This window comes from Fundulus heteroclitus, chromosome 8 (genome assembly GCF_011125445.2).
Source record: "Fundulus heteroclitus isolate FHET01 chromosome 8, MU-UCD_Fhet_4.1, whole genome shotgun sequence".
NCBI lineage: Eukaryota > Metazoa > Chordata > Actinopteri > Cyprinodontiformes > Fundulidae > Fundulus > Fundulus heteroclitus.
The window spans coordinates 9,778,602-9,796,702 of NC_046368.1; the positions used below are offsets into that span (position 1 = coordinate 9,778,602).

General features: G+C 39.8%; 1 protein-coding gene across 4 annotated transcripts in view; it reads right to left on the reverse strand.

The window, feature by feature from the left end:
* rxraa (retinoid X receptor, alpha a) overlaps nucleotides 1-18,101 on the reverse strand; it is a 141,926-nt gene that overhangs the window by 38,363 nt on the left and 85,462 nt on the right. For 2 of the 4 annotated variants that reach the window (XM_012864193.3, XM_012864192.3), the window contains exon 4: nucleotides 51-201. In XM_012864193.3, coding sequence (XP_012719647.1) covers nucleotides 51-201 — 151 coding nt within the window. Of the gene's footprint in view, nucleotides 1-50; nucleotides 211-18,101 lie in introns of all 4 variants that reach the window. The other 2 variants (XM_036140090.1, XM_036140089.1) reach the window with 1 other exon arrangement.

Below are 18,101 nucleotides of genomic sequence, written 5' to 3' on the forward strand. Positions count from 1 at the left end.
CCAGGAACCCGTACTCTAGAGACAACTGTCCCAGTCTTGATGTCACTCACCTGAGGAGCGGTCGCCGCAGATGGCGCAGATGTGTTTAGTAAGAGACAGGGCCGTGCCTGAGGGCTGAGCAGGCACCTTCATCACGCCATTGAGGCCCAGCGGGGGCTTAATGTCCTCCGTGCTGCTGACCGAGTTCATCGGAGAGTTCAGCTGTAACATCAACATACACACAAACACACACGCCGACAGGTCACCAAAGCAGCCCCTCTGAACTTAAAACGGGCAACATTATACACCTCACTGCACAAGGAGTGTGCCTGTGCAGATAAATGATGCCATAAAGAACTGTTTAACAAAGCAGACATTGGAATAAAGTTTGACATGTAGAGTTTTAACCAATTGACCAAACTTCAAAAAGGATGAAAAAAAGGAAAACTGAGTTTTCAGCAGTCCCAGTAGCTCCTTTTATAGGTCCTGCGGTCTATTTCCTCCCTCCTATTCGCCCCTGTTTAAGATCTAAATCTGCCGCAGCAGGATGCTGCACAACTCAACCTCAGAAACTCTTTTATTCATGCCCCCAACAAGCCCCGCTGGCTCCAAAATGTTCAGCGCTAGCATAACTACGCTGCAAAATTTAACAGCACAGCGGAATAAAGAGGCAGCATTTGTTGCTGTAGCAGTGCAAACTACAGCTTTTAAATGCACCTTCAACTGCTCCTTGATACTTTCTGTTGGAAATAGGCTTTGATAAAATTTATCCCAAAGAGGCCTCTCTGTGCCTGTGAAAAGCCAGGGGAGGCAAATTATTTTAACTGCCTAAATGCTGCTTCCAGAGAAGATAAATGTTGCATGGACGTATGTATTTCTAAACGACTAAAAGGAATAGATTAAATAGTTACAAGCTAGCCAATATAACAACCTAATAACAAACAGCTGGGAACAGCTACTTCAACACAAGTTGGCATAGCAGCCACAAATGTATAGCACAGAAAGCTGTATTACCAAATCTCAGTAATTGAGAAATCAATTACTTTCTCGGTTTATGACTCTGGGAGTAGGAAATAAACATAATCACTTGGTAAGTCTCAAGAAAAATAGAAACCTTGTTTCCTTCAAGACAAGCGTGTTTTGGTATCAGGCCACACATCTAACCAAATGTCAGATTCAAATGGAACAGGCAATGTTGCCACGACAGAAAATTCTGACATTTGGTTACAAAATAATGATTTCATTATTTTGGAGAAAAAAACTAAACAAAACAAACAAACAAAAAAACAGATAAAGAAATCAGGACCGGATCAACCAGACTTAAAAATCCAGCAGCAGCAAAGAGACATTTGGACGGATTTATTTTTATGTCAATAAGTGTTGTAATGAACTTCCGTGATTTACCATCTCATTTCTTTCTTAAACATAAAGTGCTTGTCATTATACATAAATCAAACTTCTCAGATCAGATGGAGATGTTAGCCTGAGCCGCTGCGACTGACTGCACCGCCACTAATGGCCGACCTGACAGTATCAGATGCGAAGAAACGTGATGCTACTTTAGTCAAGTGTCACGATTTGGGTTTTGTTTTGGTTTGTTTGTTCTTTGCTTTATTTTGATCAGTTCACATCTCTGTTTCCAGTTCAGTTCTGTCTCCTCCCAGCAAGCTGCCAGCTCACTCAATCTGTTTATCTGTCACTCCCCGATCACCAGTTACCAGCCAATCAGATCTGCTCACTTGTCAACCTCTAGTCACTAACCAATCAGTTCAGGTAATTTCAGTTACCACCTTCCCTTTGATTATTTCCACCTGTCACTTGTGATTAGTTTCACTCCATTCACCTGATCACTCCCTTACTTATACCTGCCTCTGCCCCCTGCAATCTGTCAGATCATTGTTTTTTGGTGCCAAGTGGTGAGTCTAGTCCAGCTTTCTTTGCCTGTTTATCTGACCCTGTTTGTCTCTTGATTTCTAAGTTAGCCTGTCCCCTGTTTTTGTTAATAGTTTTGTCAGTGACTGCTTTTTGTTATTTTTGGGTTATTGAATGCAGTCGTCCTGTTTTTGGCTTGATGCCCTTTTTGGTTTTTGGATTTTGTTAATAAATACTCTTTTACCTAACCTCTGCTTGTCTGGCTGAATACTGGGTCCCTCTGTCTCTGGTTCGTGACAGTCAAGTATCTTCCAAATGTTTGACATGAGCATAACAAATGAACAAAATGTGTTTAAAAAGAGCTTTTAACTCTCTAGGAAATATCAAAGCATTAAGTTACAACATACTGTGAAGAGATGTACGCTCTTCACTAAAGGTAAACGCATCTGTGATTTGAGATGTAGTTCTGGATGAAAATACAAAGTTTTCTCAAATGCGGAACAAACTTTAAGTCAAACATTGAAGCCTACAATAAAAGGCAGTCTGAACCTTAGAGTAGATCCAACTGAGTAAAGCATGGTGACATTTGCATAAAGGTGCACTTTAGTTGTAGATTTACTAAGTAGATGCGAACCTGTTATTAATGAAAATGAAAAAAAAAACAGGACTTAGAACTGAGTCTTGGGGAATTAGTTTTTTTCCTCAAAATTCTTTGAAAACTGAACTAATATCCATCTGTGTTCTACCTGAGAGTTGCAGGTCTGACAAAGTTAAATTGATTGTAAAAAAAAAACCAAAACATCAATATTAATCTGATTTCATTCTCTAAAATATGGTAAGATGAACCAAGTGAGTCATCCAACAAAACTTAAAACTTTAGGCTAAATTAATTTTAGGCATTACACACTTGTTCCCTTTACAGGTCTCCTTTTTTGTACTAGTGTATCCATCTCCATATTGCAACTCAACAATTTTCATTAGACCTTCCAGCTACGGGTCAAAAAAAAAACTCCCTTACAGTAATACAGAACATTATATTGCTGTTCTCACATGGGTACACGAGCTGCTGTGGCTCCAGGCTTCTTTTTTCATCTTTTTTTAAACTCCAGCAGCCCAGGACTTGAGTCCTGTTTAACAGCATCAGTGAAAAAAAAGTCCTCATATATTCCAGCTTGAAGCTACTGCATACTGCTCCTCCATTGACGGAAATACTCCTGACCGCTGTGCTTCACCGTCATGTAAAATAGAGAATTCAAAATGCACTTTTTGCTTCATTTCATACATGTTTCTGCACGATTCAGCATGACATATGGAGTGTCACAGAAACCCTGGGAATATGAACAGAATTTCAGAATGAAAGAGTTTGTGTGGGTTTGAATTACCGGCAGCAATTTAACGGATGCGTCCACAAAAAGGTTGATTTAACTTTTTTAAGGGCCCATGTACAGACGCATCTCAATAAATAAGACTATTTAAAAAAAAGTTAACTTTTTAGGAATTCAAATAAAAAAACTCAGTATTTTTAGTAGTTAAAGTTGAAACGCTATTATCCAGTCTCTTAAAAAAAAAGAGGAAAATTACAAAAAAATTTATGTGAGTGCATGTTATGGCCTACGCAATCAGGGGTAAGGCTGTTACCTGAGTGAAGTTGGCCCCCCCACCCTCTTCAAATCAGACAAAATTGGTGCCAAATGTTTGTGCTACGTTTGTGCTGGTTTGTGCAGCAAAAATTTTCGTTTGTGCCGCTATCATTTTAAAGATATAAACAAATGTTTTTAGAGGTCATCAAAGGTCAACCAGCCCCCCCCCCCCCCACCTTCTTCAAATCAGACGAAATTGGTGTCAATCAACTCGACTCCGTTTGTGCTGGTTTGTGCAGCAAAAAATTTAATTTGTGCTGCTTTGGTTTTGAAGATATTAATGAAAAGGTAAAGGTCAAAAGGTCAACCAACCCCCCCTCCCCCCCCACACCTTCGTCAAATCAAAATTGGTGTCAAACGTTTGTGCTGGTTTGTGCAGCAAAAGTTTTTGTTTGTTGACTGACACCAATTGACACCAATTTCATTTGATTTGAAGAAGGTGGTGGGGGGGGGGGCTGGTTGACCTTTGATTGCCTCTAAAAACATTTGTTTATATCTTTAAAATGATAGCGGCACAAACGAAAATTTTTGCTGCACAAACCAGCACAAACGTAGCACAAACGTTTGGCAACAATTTTGTCTGATTTGAAGAGGGTGGGGGGGCCAACTTCACTCAGGTAAGGCTGTTGACTTGGCAGTTGTTCAGCAGTTATGGACACCATCCACAAGGAGTGTAAGTCACATTTATAAAAAATATAAAGGAAAGTTTAGGGGAAGGATGAAGTGCAGTAGAAAATGTAGACCAGTGTTCTGTCGTCTGCTGCTGTTGGACCAAAACGTTTTATCCAACCCAAAGTAGTTTACTTGTTTACTACAAGTAAACGGCAAAGTAACATGGCCTTCCCTAACACTGCAGCCGAGTCCGTAAAGTACAATAGGAAAGATTTCCAAACGCTGACATTTCAGTATTATGAAGTTTTATGAAGTAAGTTTTTTTTTTCCATCTACTCAAATATTTTTTTTTTTTAGAAAAGGGAAAATTAACAGCAACAAAGGTTTGAAATGGGCCACTTTGTGAAGAATGTATCTGTATACGGTATAGGTTTGACCTTTTGAATTTAGTTCCTGAAAATACATTTTTTTATTCATATTCGAGTTTATCAAGAGGTATTTGTCATATGTCAAAACAAAAACGTATTGCTCGGAGAACCCAGGAAATTCAAGAAAGAAAAAAAAAAAGAAAGATCTAAACTGAACTATAAAAGCTGCAAAAATCACAAGACTACATGTTCATTCAAACGATCACGCACAGTATGAGGTCTTACCTCCCTCAAACGCCCGAGCCTAGTCCCGCCCCTCCCCGTAGGGCAGCACTTGTGGGAGCTGTCTCCTCGGCTGGGATTGTCTCTAAAAACCCTCTGTCTGCCTGACGGAAAAGATTCTACCTCTCAGTCTGCTTTCAGTAAACTTGCAACTCAATCGCAGCGTGATAGAGGCAGCAGCCCACGTCGGGGTGGGGGTGCTTTCTTTCTCTATTGCCGTGGGCAATAGAGACAAGGCAGGGGGGATTAAAGTAGCTCAGGGCCAGTTCTGGAAATAGAATAATGTGAGCCCTCCCTTACAACGCGCACACACACACACACACACACTAGTGACCCCTCATAAGGAGGTATACCAGCTGTGTGTACAACCAAACTGCCCTGGGAAACCCCAGCTACAACACTTGTCTTTGCATGCAGTGTTAAAGACCAACAAGAAGCCTCGGCCTTAAACTTCATCATATATATATATATAAATATATATATATATATATATAGAGAGAAAAGAGACAATTAACTTCCAGGACTGAAATGTAGGACAGAAGATTTCCTGGGGAACAATGTACAACATGAGCGGCTGGAACGCTCCAGCTTAGGAATGCCTCGTGTGCCGCAGGTGTTATGTAACGTGCCATGAAGGACATCTAACTGGAACACGATCTACTTGTGGGTGTCAGATTCTTTGCAGAACTGTTGCATTTGATTATATGCTCTATGAAAAAAAAATTCAAAATTATATGAAACAAGATTAGTTACAAAATCCTTACACGCAGTCATGGGAAAAAGAAAAAAATAGGTCTTCTAAAACTATCAGCATGCTAAAACACACAGGGGTGAATCATAAGGAAGGCGAGTCGTCCTTTGAGGCAACGGAGGACAAAAAGGAAAGGAGAGCCGAAACTGAAGAAGCCTCAGCCTAAGATGGGCTCAGCTTGATTCAGAGTCAGAGCGCCATAACGGCACTTTAAAAGGAGATATCAACTCCTGGTGCACCACTCCTCATGTGGATCTTCCCTTGTTTTATTATTCAAGGGCACCTTGGTTAATACAGAGGAATGTATCTTCATTGTTTTGTTTTAAAACCGTTGTAACAGAACTCCTTTATAAGGTATTCCAACATGCAGCGGCAGGAGCAGCATCTCCAGGAATCGAGCGTTCTACTTTATAATCCACTGTTACAGATCTCACTGCCCACCACTGTATCACTGGCCCCAAGCTGCTTATCTTAAGTATGATTACTTTTTGTAACTTTAATTTACTTCCACCCTCAAGGCGTGGCGCTTATTTTTTTTTTCTTCTTCTAAAAATAGAACCTGAAGTGCCAGGAAGTCAGCGGTAAGAGCTCAAATCCCCTGTTGAAAGAAAGGGGAGGCCTAATTGGCCGCATCGGGAGAGGTGAGGACAGGGATCAGGTCAAGATGTCACCTACAGATAACCCCCGGTCCCCTTTCACCTCTGACACCTTGTGACGATCACTTCCTCCTAAAAGCAAACCTATCTGGACAGCGAGGAGGAACTTTCTTCTGTTCGCCGAGGTGTGTGTTGGTGTGTGACAGTCTTGTCCGGACACACACGGGCAGAGATAGTGGATCGGATTTCACGCAGGGAGGCCTGTTAATGGACCCTGACTAGCCACTACGCCTTCAGGGGATGATCACAGCGAGCCGAGCCCCACTCTCCTGGGACGATTTGGATATCAGCCTGAAAGACACCTGTTTGAAAGCAAACAGCTCACAAACAAGCACAAACAAACACACAGAGGTCTGAACATTAGTGCGACCAGGAGAATCGTTCTTTTGTAACGCATCTCTTTGCGAATGAACCTGCAGGAATAGCAAGTAAAAAAAAAACATCCCTGCAGCATCAGAATGCAGGAGAGATGCATTCTGTTCAGTCTGCGCTCTATTTGCTTCCTGACTTGGTTTTGCATGAAATAAAAACATCCTTTCGGCTGCTCCATTATTAAGAGGTCACCGCAACAAGTCAATAGAATAGAAGAATAGAATAGTCTTTATTGTCTATATGGTCCTCTGTTAGTCTATAAATCCCTGAATGGCTTTGCACCTAAATACATCACAGACTTGTTATCAGGGCATCAACCACTCAGGTTTTCTGGCTCCAGCCTGCTCTGCAGAACCAGAACCAGAACCAGACATAGAGGAGCAGCATTTAGTTCCTATGCTCCACTTATCTGGAACAAACTTCCAGAAAATTGTAAATGTGTTCAAAGCCTGAGTTCCTTTAAATCAAGATTAAAAACACATTTGTTTAGGATTGCCTTTGACTGTTGTAGTTAAACTGTTTTACTGAAACATCATTAGTTCAACTTTGTAGTCCAACTGTTTTTAATATTTGCTTTTGGTTTCTATTGTCCCATGTTTTATTTAGTTAATTTGTTTCTACATTTTATTCCAAACTTGCTTCTATTCTGTTTTTATTTTCCTATATTTTAATCATGTAAAGCACTTTGCATTGTCTCCGTACTGAAATGTGCTATACAAATAAATTTGCCTTGCCTTGTCATTGTCTTGTCTCCCTGTGGCTCTCAGCTTCTCCAGGAGTGAATGCTGCTTGTCGGGACTTTGAAGCGATCAACTGGTTCTCTTATATGGGACATTTTTGACCAATCTGTATAATATGATTGATTTTGACTTTGTAAAGTGCCTCGAGATGACATGTTTCATGAATTGGCGCTATATAAATAAAATTGAATTGAATTGTACCAGGGGGTAAAATGTACACACAGTCTTGGGAGAGTCATTCTACATATCTTAAGTCCGGTTTACTTCCAGTCGTTTTAAAATGGTCTGGATTAACAATGCCCCAAGCCTTTTTTTTTTTTCTTTGGACTTTTGCTGCTTTCCCCCCCCCATTTTTCTGTGCAAACCTGAGCATCTTTTAGAAGGACAGTTTTATGCTAGTTAGAGGGCATAATATCTTTTTTTTTATTTTTAAAAAAAAACTAACTTTTCAGTTGTGTTTTGGTACTACTTCACTTTAAAAAAAGAACACTTCTTTCTTTGACACTGTTTATAATTTCTTAGTCATATTACCTTTATAGTGGAAACAGCATCAGGACAAAGCAAGGCAGATGAGAAGAGACCCACATGGCACCATTAATGGACATTAAAATTACAAAGTGCTTCAGAAAAGCAGAAACAGGAAAACAAATTATACTTATCAAATGGCACTTTAACTAAATTACCTTTTTGTCAACAAACACTCAGCTTTCATATCACTGGGAGGTGACACTGCTGCAGAAAATCTCTGTTTTGCAAATTATTTGTATTGGTGGGCACAGGGACTAAGGGAGTATGTAATTATTTATTAACCATTAACAAAGGCTTTCTGTGGTTCCATAAAATCCCTTAAAGCTGACCCTCCTGTAGGACAGCTTCATGATTATTGTCACTAGGCTCTAATAAAACACCCTCGTTCCGCTCTCCTAGTGGTTTAGCAGTAGCAGACATTATTCCAGACAGCTCGGAGGTTTAAAACACTCACCTCATGCTGTGCCACAATAGATAAAACGAAGCTCTGGTGGCTCAGTTTATATATAAGTGTGTAAGTGTGTGTGTGTGAGTATGAGAGAGAGAGAGAGAGAAGGAGAGTCAGTGTGCTTTTGACAACAACGTCTCTTGAACGGGAAAAAAGAGGGTATTTAACTAAGATTATCAGTTGCATGAAGGCGCTGAACCATATGGGGCAAAGTGGGAATATGCAGCAACTTTCAGGTGCCGTATCACCTGAGCCTAGTAGTATCTGAGCATTTATTTTTTTAAGTGTTTTTAGCATTGGTGAGACTGTACACAGAACTCGGGCTCATTTTATGCATGCATTTGTGTTGACTGCGTGTGCATTGCTGCGTGTGATTTTGTGTGCAAGCAGACATGATGGTAACAAACTCCTCCATGCATGCGTGTGACTGCGCTCTTTTGACCTTGGGTGAGTGCTGATGAGCATATGGGGTTCTTTTATAGGGAACACGTCCACTCATGTGGGCATAAGTCACACTATCCACAGCCTTTGCATGCATGCAATAGATGGGTGGGAGGACTGTGTGGGTTGTGCTTGTCGGTGCCACCAAAACTCAGGAAACTCCTATTGCTACTCTTAAGCAACTGAAGTGACAGCAACAGTATGGTCGCTGCGTCCATGCGGAAATGTACCCCAGGCTCCTCTAACCCACCACATAGACATCATTAATGGCATTGATAGTGAAACTCACAGCGTTCTGAGGCATTTTTGCCTTATCTAGCAACATTAAGGCAAAAAGACGAGGAAAAGATGTTCAAACGGCTCGTAAATGCACAACAAACTCACAACATTTAGTCAACAGGTGTTATCAGTCAAGGGTACAGAAATTTGGAACATCCCAGCTGTTATGAGAGACTCTACTACATTCAGTTAATTTAAGACCAATTGTCAAAGGGAACCAGATCTGTGATCATTAATGTCAGATTATCATTATCATGTGCAGTGTTGTTAATGTCCCACTGTCTTTTATTCTATTGTTTTGTTATTCATTGATTGATTGATGTCTTTTTTCTAGTGTCTGATTGGTGTTTTATTGCTTTTTTTCTTATTGACTTGCCAGGGACTAAATATGTGAAGTAGCATTGGGGCTAATTCTGGCATATTTACATTTAAATGTTCATGAATATGCACTGTCCCTTTTTAAATAAAAATAAATAAATATAAAATCAAGTCAGCGTTATTTAAAGGTACCTGTGGACAAACCAGCATAAAGCCCAAGTTAAAGTAGCCAACTTATGCACAACTTAAAATATATTTTAAGTTGTGCATAACTGACGTTAATGTTTTTAGGCTGCCATTGAGTTATCCATGGCATGTATTTACAGTAAAATTCTCTATTAGGAATGCAACGTTTACTTTACCAAATGAACGCTTTGTGCAAAATCAGAGTCCTGTTAACTGATTGTAGCTGACAAAGATTCAGCTCATGCAAGCAGAAGGTGCAACATAGAACACGTAAAACACAGCAAAAATGTAGCTACCTTTGTACAGACAAACGCGGTAATTCCTGTTGATCACTGCTGTGTTTAGTGCTCATGAGGTCGGCCACATGCTTTGATCCATCTTTTGCATTTTTCTAGACTGCTTTTAGGTGTTGAGAAGGGAATAAACTGTATTCCAGCCTCTAAACATTTGGGCGAACGCGTGTCTGGAATGTACTTTCCCCACTGACAACGTTTAACCATTTTCACCAAGGTTTTGAAACAAAGTCCCTCTGACCGCAACGTGTTCATAATGAAAAATGTCCCGCTCGGCCGGCAATATTGTCGGATTATAGCTCCTGCAGCCAAGGGGTGTTTCACTTTTATCCATTACTGTATAAAGGATGGAAAAATGATTCAACCGTGTGTGTTGTCTCTGAGATAATGCATGCATACACAAACTTTTATTGCATTCTGCCCCATTGTGTAAGAACTGAATCCAAATGATCCCTGAAGTATTTTCTCAAATGTCACTTCCCATCTCCACATATTCGCATTTAGTCTCAAAGTATGTAGGAAAGGAATTTTACTCTGGATCAACGTCTTTTATATATATATATATATATATATATATATATATATATATATATATATATATATATATATATATATATATATATATATATAAGACGTATGTTCCAGATTGCAGCATATCACTTTTTTTTTTAATCTAAAAGTATTTTCAGCATCAACATGAGATCCTATCCTGGGATACATTTTCTATATGTATGTAATCTTCTGGTGATAAATCATAACCTAAGTGTGCTCCGGGTGTTACATGAGAAAGAACAGAGGGCAATTTCTTTTGTCAAACTACACATAATCCAGTAATAATTCAAGAGGTATTTTTTGTGTCAAACCACATTTTTGGATTTCTTTGATTAATTCCTTTCTGTCTGTCCCTGAGTAGATAATGGGGCGGGTAAATCCCCGTGCAAGTGATCCAGCTTTTCAAAGACTTCTTTACGGCTTGCATTAGGGTGCCACATGGCAACTGTGTTAAATTTTCTTTAATGACTATTTTTACCTTGAATCTAAGACGCAAACAGAACTTTTTCTGCTTCATTAGTTCCTTAAACATGTAAGAAGTGCGATCAAAGCAAACTGAAAGAACAGTCACACAGTCTGGGCTTCACTGTGTATTTATTGAGCTTCAGACAACTTAACTGTCTTTCAAGGAAAATACCCAAAATGTGCAAAAAAATTGTGCGCTTTGGGGGGGGGGGGGGGGGGGGGGCTTTGGTGCCTTATTCAAAGGGAAACGGGTCCACGATTAAAACACCCACTGTCAATTCAGCGGTCTTTATTGAATTGTTGTATAGTAGACAGTTATTGACACCCTTTACAAGGGGGATAAACCATAAAAGGTAATTACAACAGAAGCAGGCCATTTACAGGGTGTTATATCCGAGCATACTAATGTAAAGTTGAGGAGAATGCAAAAGGTATTCAACCACCACACCCAGCGATGAGCTACAACTATTGGCTAAATTGTGTTAAGTCACTCCTATGCCACCATAATGGTTCCAGACACTGCAGGAAGAGTTGATAGGCACAGATTTACACTTGCTTGAGGTGTTTGGGGAAGTCTCCACATTCAGTGAGGGTTTGGGGAGCCATTTGATTTTCTGGTGGCAGTTTGTTCTCGGGTCAGAACAGTTCTCGGCTCAGAACAGCTGTCTACCACTACATTTTAGAACTTTATGCCTTCCTCTGCAGACAAGCTTCATGTTTATACTGATTTCATTTTCTCGGAGGACTTAGTACCTGTACCCCTCCATCCCACTCTAATGCAGTAATTATATATATATATAAAAAAAGAACACCAACCAAGTAAACGGTGCATAAACTGTACTTTATATGTGGAGCTTTTTACTGTCAAACATTTTCCTTCCACTCAACGTTCCGCTTGTATGCATCCATACAGCCAGCCAGCTGTTTTGGCAATGACCGTATGTGGCTTATCAAATTGGTTAAAAAATAACAGATTTCACCATTTTGCAAGCAAAAACGTTAAATCCATTGAATACATTGTTTTTACTGCTCTTAATTAATTCCCAATTTTTGAAGAAAGAATTTGGTGGTTTTAATAATCTTTTAACCATAACTATAAAACATAATAGCAATAAACAACTTAAATATCTGTGTTGGTTTAAATGTTTTAATACAATTATTGAAATTAATTAACTCTTTAATTAAATCATTAGTTATTTAGAAGTGCCTGTTTCATCTGAGGCACAGCTCAGATTGTTTTTTCTGTATTTATGTCATTTTTTTCTTTAGTGTGTGCTTATTTATGAGTCAGAATGGCTTTGGGGATGATGTTTGTGCCGGATACCAAATTAATTGGCAAAATGAGGCCATTTGATACTAAGCAGAAATGTAAATTGTGTTTCTAGTTCATGTTTGCTGCTGTTCTCCCATCATATTATGCATTGGCCAGTTTTTGTTGTATGAATTCTCTACAAAGACCATATTTTAACAGGTAGACAAAAGGTTGAATAAGAAAATATTAAAAATAATCCATAGTTCTACGTTTTTTTACAGGTGGTAGAGAAAAGGTCTTCCAGTCAGTATTGCACTTCACAGACATGCCAGGGTGCACATGTCGGCCCTAAGACAGTATTGTGTTGCAGAAAGATCACACCATCTCATGCAATAAGGCTCCAAAGGGATTATTCTAAGCTCTGAAATAACAGTGTTTCCCTGAAGATTTTAAACCGCAGTGCTATGTGTCTGCATTCGTAGAATACCGTTTGAAACCTAAACCTAAATATGTATATAAATGCTTCTACTTGGAGATTCAAACACAAGTCAGAACAAGTCCCAGCATTTTAATACCAATATACTGGAAACATAGCTTTAGGATAGTATGGATGTCCTAACTAACAATCCCTTTATTACACTGTATCTGACGTAAAGATAACAATTTGCCCTTAAATCCTTCAACTTGTCTGTTAGAAGCTGTTTTGATGTAGAAGGACCTTGATTCTGCTTTTGACACACATATTGTCACACAGGCTCTAGGATCAAAGACTCGCGTAGTTCAAGCCATTTCTATGTGGCACATTGCGGCTTGTAAATATTAATGATGGATCTTTATCCGTAAATGGAGTAAAATATGGTGTTCCTCAGCGTTTGTCTCTAGGTCCACTTCTATTTCCTCTACATATGCTCCATTCTGGCAATATCATAAGAAAATATGATGTCCGCTACTATGCCAATGACAATCGGTATTAAATGAAACTTGATGAGGGGAAAAAAACAACATCATTTACAGATGTGTCCTAAAGACAAACAATGGGATGTTTAGTGATCATCTACTGAACTGAAGTAATCCTAACATGCTTCCTTTTAGCAGGATGATGCATCAGATCAAAATGCTCAGCCATCAAAAACTGGTTTCCTGAATATATATGACAGTGGGTTCTCTGTTCTCAAATGTTCTTCAGAGTAAGCAAATGTCAATCCAGGAGAGCACCTTTAGGATGCGATGAAGTGAGGGATTTGAAAAGCCGAAAAGTCTGCATCCTGAATTCACAGGTGACAAATCCGCATCAATTGTATGATGTTGTAACCCCAATGTGGACTAAAATCACTGAGGAGTGTCTCCGACTCCTCTTGGATCTATGCCACGAAGAATTAAGGCTGCTCTGAAGGTAAAAGGCTGTCCAACACGGTACTAGTGGCGTGTACCTATTAATGTGGTCAGTGAGAATAAATTTAACTTTTTTATTTTATTATTGTTTGCCATGTGCTTAAAAAGTCTATCTATCACTAATCTTTGTGGTAAGCACTTATATTACGTTTATGCTTGAAACGGGCAATTTTTGTCAGGTTACATTATTAAACCAGCGCCTACAGTGTGTCTAAACAAATAATTGAAAGCCAGATAAATCAGCAGATAAAGAATGTACTCTGATGTTTCTTCTTTTCTCAAAAAGGAATGTGTGTTTTGAGTCAGGATCTTTGCTCTCTGTGTTTTCATGCCACTTCACATTCATTTCAAAAATGATTCCGGCGTATGCCTCAGACTAAAAGCCCTCAATGGACAGGAATTTGAGTTTGGTCCCAACAATGGCTGGAACCATCATAGTACAGAACGAATCTGGTAGAGTCTACTTGTAGCACTCAGAATAAGGCTTCGCATCTGAGAGCCGCAAAGCTTTGCTAAACAACTACTTGAGTGCTGTATGAGATTAAATTGAAGTTGCAGAAAGCAGTAATAGGGAAAAAGTAATCTTTGAGTCAGATTCTCTTTGCTACCTGAAAAGAGCTTTGACAAAAAAAAAAAAAAATCATATAAAGTTAATTAACATAAGAGACCTTTAATAGTTACCCTAAGAGTCTAAACACAGACCCTTTATGTAAGCGCAGGACCAAAGCATCAATCAGAGTGACTGCAATAGCCATCAAAGCCTAAAGTAGAGGAATGGACTTTATGACTCCTATGCAGGAAGTGACTGAGCTGGTTTAATTCCCTTGAATATTTTCTGTTTTTGTCTCCTAGCGACTCTCGTCTGAACACTCCGTCCTCAAAGCTGGAACATGACATCACTGCCACCGCTCATTTATAACTTATTAAGCGCGTGTTCTGTTTTCTTGTAAAACATTTACACCTTTTTTCTGCATCAGTGCTTGTTCTGGATCCAAATCCCCCCCCAAAAAAAAAAAAAAAAAAAAAACATTCACGAGTTGTGTGTATTTTTTTTTTTAAGGCAAACTGGGAAACTGAGAAACAACAAGGCCCCGTTGTTGGTTTAGGATCCTCGGGGAGATTTCAGAACCCAGTCGCAGGAGCCAGAGGGGTACTAGCTTAAGCCGCAAAATGGAAAGTTGGACCCTGTAGTGGTTTGACGATAAAGGACCCCTTTTTCCCCCAAAAGACAACAGCCAGACAACTCTCGCTATTGTAAGTGGAAGTGTGAAATGTGCTCCAACCCTCACACGTAATCCCTTCCAGCTGCATAAAAAACATTGTGGCGTCTCCGATAGAGAAGGATGGTCTGTCCTGTCGGTTTGTTGAACCCTAAGGACCAAACCGCTGAAGAGTCTGATCAGAACGAGCCCTGTTGTGGCCAGCGAATCCCTGAAACCACATGCAAAGGATTGTATCCTGCAGATCTCCTATACCTCCACAAACACAACAAAGACAAAAGAAATATCTACTAAAATCAAAACCACCGCCCGGCCACAAGCCCCTCCATCCGCACCAAGATAAAGGCATACACTTTGAGTGACAGTAAAACTCGGTCAATGTTTGGCCTCTTTGCAAAAAATATGCAGTTACCTTTCTGGTCTTTTGCACTAACCCACATAGACGACCAGAACACAGAGAAACACAATGAGAAAAAGGACAGTTTAGGACAGGGGAGATGTACGGCTGTTTTAAATGTAGGATCTGACTGGTGAAAACGAACTCTGTCTTAAGATGTGGTTTGGTTTTTGAAACAGAAAATTTCTAAAAGAACAGGACTTTTAGTCATCCTGTCCCTGGCTTTCATCAAGCAGTCTTGTGAATACTTGATGTGGAAGAGGGTTATGCCTCACTTATTTTGATTATTGCCATATTTAAGCGAAAATAACACAGGTTCCAGACAGAAAGCCAGTGCCTTATGGGATTTGAAACTCTATTGCACGTTCTTGTTCTTGGAAAAGGCATCTGATTGCAGTTCACGATAAGCAGAGCTTTCTTGAGGGCAGCGAGGACTGGAGGAGGGACACTGCGCGGTGCAATATATGCCCTGTAAATCATCAAAATTAAAGTATGTGCCTGTAAAATGTGTATGGTTAGCAAAGGCAGGGTGGTTTAATACAGCAGGGGCTGAGCCGAGCAGTGACCTCGTTCCAGTTAAGTGCTCTTGAAAAAGGCCAGTCAGCCAAGTGTTAAGAGCAAGCGGCATCCGCCGTCTGACTCAAATCACGTCTCATCAGAGGTGCCGCGCCTCACGACCACAGGGCAACGCCAACATCTTTAACCTCTGAGCCGCACTCGCCCATCCAACTGCTGATCTCCACCCTCTCACAGCAACAGTCTGAAGCTTGCAGTCTCGGCTTAGCAAACAGTGACAGCTAAGTGCTCTGATGAGCACCAGTAAGACACGTGGCTCACATCTCTCTTCAAGTGGCTCAAGAGAAGCACCTGTGTGGACACGTTTTTTTTTTTTCCAGTGGTGTTTATTTAATTAGGGAAATCTGGTAATTTGCCTATAAAGCCCAAATTGGCTAATTGCTGTGAATTGTAATTATGTATAATTCACCAACCAGACATCAAGACTGCTGACAAGATGGAGCAAACAACACTGGTTATGTCTTCATCATGGCACCGGTTAGTGGGTGCAATATATTAGGCACAGAGGGAACAGTTTCTCCTCAAAGTTGATGTGTTAAAAGCAGAAAAGGTGGACAAACGTAAGAGTTTGAGAAGATTTGGCTAGGGGCACATTGTGATGGTTTGATAAGAGAATTTCAAAAGCTTCAGCTCTTGTAGGGTATTCCTGGTCAATATGTATCTAATGTGGTCAAAGGAAGGATGAACCAATCATGTGCCCACACAACAGCACCAATCAGAAACTTCCAATAAATACTATTCTTCTATCCTTAAACATATACTTTAATCATGTTTTAAGCTAAAGGATAAACCCAAAGTCACCCCTTACTTATGCACTTGTAACCTGCGTGCATAAAGTATGCCAATGCAAGACATGAAGAGCTGCCCAAACAAAAGTGCTGGGAACAAGGAGCGGAGAAGAATGAAACCGAAGAGGGTGAGGAGAACGAAGGGAGCTTTCTAGCAATGAAAAATATCATCCGTTTTCACAAAGGGGCCCTAATCTCCTCCTAACTCTATTACATGTGGGATGCTTTCGTTAAAAAAGGTGCTGATAAGCTTAACAACAGAAAGAGAAAGCCCATCCCCAAACAGCAGCGCATTGTCGGGATACTTTAACTCAATTATCAATGAATACAAAAAAAAAAAAAAAAAGGGGTCTGGCGAATGCATTTTGTGGAGAGAAACAATTTTAATTTCAGATATGGGTCCAGGCTGAAACTGGGCCACTGCAAAGCTTTGATGTCTTAATTTTGTGTGTGTGTGTGTGTGTGTGTGTGTGTGTGTGTGTGTTGTCAATGCCAAGGAGGCTTATTGATGAAACACCAGAGACAGAGCAGGAAAATAACAAGAAAATTGAGATGATGTGGAAAAAGAACGAGAAAAGGCAAACAGGAGAAAAGAGCACAGTCGGAGAGAGGAGAGCAAAGAAAGGATGGAGGAGAAAACGAGAACCAGTGGGAGAAAAAGTGACAAGGATGCTTTGCTAATAAAAGCACGAGTGACAGAGCTGAAGCTGGTGCGTTGAATAGGCCTTAATTGACTGAGCCACGGGGTCAAAACTGGGCCTCAGTGGAAAATTGTACAATAATGAGGCAGCTGAACGTTGATCCTCCTGGTTTCTCGGGGTGTAAATAAACCCTAAACTATCTGAAAGCAATTATTTTAAAGAAACATGCGTATGCGATATGCAGCTGAAAGTTAACTATGGGTTAAATATGGTCAAATTTGATAACTTCTCATACATTTTCCTTTTTCATGCACCATTTGTCAGAAAAATGTACGAAAGATGTCTAGGAACAAAGGCTGTGTTGGAAACTGAAATGGATTTTTGCTAATGTGTACATTTCCTCTGTAAAACCATCTTAAAACAGGTGTTTCGGTGTTAAGAATAAGCTTTAGCTTTGAAAAATGAATGAAATATTTGAAATATCTCGCAAATAAATGTAAAATAGTTTGATCTGATGGAATATTTCACTGTTCTTTTGATGACACTGGACTACCTTTGATCCCTCATAGCTCACAATCTGAAAAACACTGAGTGTTTAAACTGGGTGATTCTACACTGAATAAATATTTATTTAAACTCAGTTTGAAAACACAAAAAGGGCATTTTCAACCTTTTTTGGCTTTAGGTCCATTTACACCAAGAGATTTGTGAAAGCTGTAATAATGAATAAACTCCTCACTTTAATATTCCATACTTCCTAACTGAACAGGCTTCCTCCAGACTTTTCTTCTTCTTCCTACATCTTTTTTGGCGAATTGTGAAACAAACTAAATGAAATGAATCCCATCTTGAGGTAACGGCTGCACCCTGGTGAGTTTCCAAACACTAAGAGCTCTGATATCTTTTTGTTCGCAGGCACAAAGGTTGGCCGCAGCATTTTGCCTTCGCTGGCCCGTAACTTGCATTCTTAGGGATGTAAATCACAGCATGAAGCTCTCTATGATGCATCATTGCTGAGATGTAGATTAAAAATAACGTAACATGGTCATATCA